Raw genomic sequence first — 3103 nt, 5'->3', positions numbered from 1 at the left:
AAAATAATAGTACTTTATTGTTGGCATATAAAATACCGCATAGATTTGGTAGCTAGTGTGATGGTTGTACTTGCTTTATAACTACAAGTTTATCAATTTGTGGGACAGTTGTAGATAACGCACCTCTCATATCATGCTCCACCTCCAAGCGATTTCTTGTTTTTGTTTTTATTTGTAATAAAGGCAGAAAACCTGGATTTGCACAGGTAAGTAGAATCAAAAGGTAGAATTTTAGCCCGAGCTTCCCAACTCTAGGATATGATACACTTGCTTGTGATCAGAATTCCTGTATAGAATGTTCTTTAGACAAATCCTTGATACTTGAATCAAATTTCATTTCTAGAAATTCATCTTGGTCAGACTCAGGAATAATATCTGGTTCTGCATTAAAAGGGGTTTCTCAAAAGGGTGCAGATCTATTTCTTCAAGACCAGGAAAGTACCTGGAAAGTTCTTGGACAAATTATGAAGGTGACTGATTATTTCATTTTGGAGGCAAGATTCCGTGTCTTCTTCTCTTCCTTCAGCCACTTTACAAAGCTTCCCAAACACAGCAAAATTACCAGAGCTAACTTTCCTGGACCAGTTCTTCATCTTGGCAACAAAAGCACACAATATGTCAACAAAGTGAATTACTGTTGTGTCCTTACCCTGAAGCTTTAGATTAAGTTTGTTAAGCTGGTCAAATATGTCAGCTAAATAGGCTAAACGTGGTTCCCAAAGTGGATCATTGAAAAAAATAGGCTCCTTATCTTGCATATCCAAAAACATCTCTAGCTCTTCACTAAGTTCAAAACTCTGTTCAGGACATTGCCCTTGGATAGCCATCATGTTATAGCCCCCCTCAGAACCCGCCATGGCCCACAGGTTGAAAACCACTGGCCTACGATATTCAGTGGGAAATAATATAATAATAATAATAATGTTACTATTATTATTATTATTACTATTATTATTATTATTATTATTATTATTATTATTATTATTATTATTACTAATTCAAAAGGACAACATATTCTACCGGAGTAGTTGAGGAGGGGAAAAATAATTAAGGTAATTGAATACCAGTTGTGATTTTTGTCTCTCTCTGTTAACGTTTGGAAACGGGGGTGGAGGGCGGCCTAAGGAGGTATTTTGGGGTTGTGTTACGTATATGTAAATGTAAATACGTGAAAAAAAAAAAAAAAAAAACATATATATATATATATATATATATATATATATATATATATATATATATATAGTATTGTATACACACACACACATATATATATATATATATATAGATATATTATATATATATATATATATATATATATATATATATATATGTGTGTGTGTATACATATATTATATATATATATATATATATATATATATATATATATATATATATATATATATATATATCACGTCATTTACATTTACATATATATGTAGGCAATAAAAATTTAATGTGCTTAAAGAGAGAGAGAAAAATGTAAGCAATATAAACTTAATGTGCTTTGATAGAGAGAGTCAGTCCTGACGTACCTACGGAAGTGCAACAATATTTTATTTTTCAAACCAGATTATTTGTACCTGATGCAATGTTTAGTTAGTTCACGGGCATGCACTAAACATGCGTTCACTTCAAAGTCAAAAACTTGCACAGAGGCCATTACAGTCCTTCCCTGGTATTTTACAATGGTTCTGGATTAAGGAGGTGGGGGGAGGGGTCACACATGGGGTTGTCAGAGAGAGAGAGTCATTATTTACAATATTGCTGAAGTACGCTTGTTCAATATACAAACTCTTATGGCCAAAAACACCATTATAATGAAATGCCAAGAGAGAGAATTATAGATGTGTTTTTCCCCCAAAAAGTAGTGCTTTAAAAACACTCACCTATGAGGAAAAAATAAATTATGAGACATCTGTTCTATGCGATGTCTCCTCTAAGGAGGATGGACTAATTATAACAAGTCTCTGAGACATCCTCATCCTTATAACTCTCCACTTGAGGCATCAGCAGCATCAGCAGCCCCCTACAAAGAAAACAACTCAGACGAGTAATGCGAAAAAGTCACATTCGAATACAAATAAATAAGAACAAACGCAATAAATACGAGAGCAAACACACACACACAAAGCAGATGATTCAGAGAACAAAGGCTGTCAGTGCGGGAAGGCGGTGCTTATGATGATGACAGGTTCATTCAAAATTCGCTCTAACCGAACTTACAGGAACCGTCAGAGACGTAATAATGGAAATATACTATCAATAAAGATATAGAGACCAGTTGGCAATTCAGGAGACTGCACTATGGTCCAGGGCAGGACAGGAGACAGAGAGAGAGAGAGAGAGAGAGCAGAAACTCAAGGAGAAGGTGCTACGAGGCCCTTACTCCCCGAAGGCTATTTGGTCGAAAATACCTCAAGAACTCTCGGGATAACGACCCTCTGGTGATCTCGGTTCTTCTGTAACGAGAGAGAGAGAGTTCCAGTCCAGAAGTACTACATTTACTTTTTGCATTTTAACTGTGTGTTGTCTCTTTGAATTATAATAAAAACACATCAGCCTAGCCTCCTTTCTTTCTCTCGCGGTCAGCGGGGGTTGGGGTGGCGTTACTTGTAGACTTTTGAGGAGGAGGGGGCGGGGGGGATGAGTGAGGGAGGTTACATAATGGTTACGGTGAAGGGGAGGGGTGGGGGTAGGAGGGAAAAGAGGTTGACAATCTCCTAGATTGGCTCATTTTATTTCTAACAGCGCTGCCGTTTCACATGTTCCATATGTATACGTTCTCCATCTTATGAGTAATTTAATAATGATGGTTATTTCAAATGGGAGAAGGCAATGGAAGTTATAAATAAGAATTAAGATGGGTATTAATTATCGTCGATGACTCAAATCGGAGACTAAGCTGTTATAAAATATGATGAAATGATTGTAGCATACGATGAATATTTGTAAAATTAGATATTTAAAAAAATTATAAATTATGACATTGAGAGTATGAAAAAAAACCCGTAGAATATTGTTCTTAAATACATTATACTGTAATAAATATTTTGCACACTGGATATTTTTAATAATGTTACTGAAACACGAAAAGGGGGAACAA

The 3103-nt window shown here is 35.3% G+C and overlaps 1 protein-coding gene across 1 annotated transcript; it reads right to left on the bottom strand.

Moving 5' to 3' along the window:
• Positions 1–416: 416 nt before the first annotated feature.
• Positions 417–857, bottom strand: LOC135218094 (zinc finger BED domain-containing protein 5-like). Its single transcript, XM_064254240.1, has one exon. It carries the CDS (start codon positions 855–857, stop codon positions 417–419), a length of 441 nt encoding a protein of 146 aa, XP_064110310.1.
• Positions 858–3103: the final 2246 nt, after the last annotated feature.

This window comes from Macrobrachium nipponense, chromosome 9, assembly GCF_015104395.2.
Source record: "Macrobrachium nipponense isolate FS-2020 chromosome 9, ASM1510439v2, whole genome shotgun sequence".
NCBI classification, from domain to species: Eukaryota; Metazoa; Arthropoda; class Malacostraca; order Decapoda; family Palaemonidae; genus Macrobrachium; species Macrobrachium nipponense.
The sequence above is the reverse complement of the archived record's forward strand: the minus strand, read 5'-3'. Positions and strand labels throughout refer to the sequence as shown.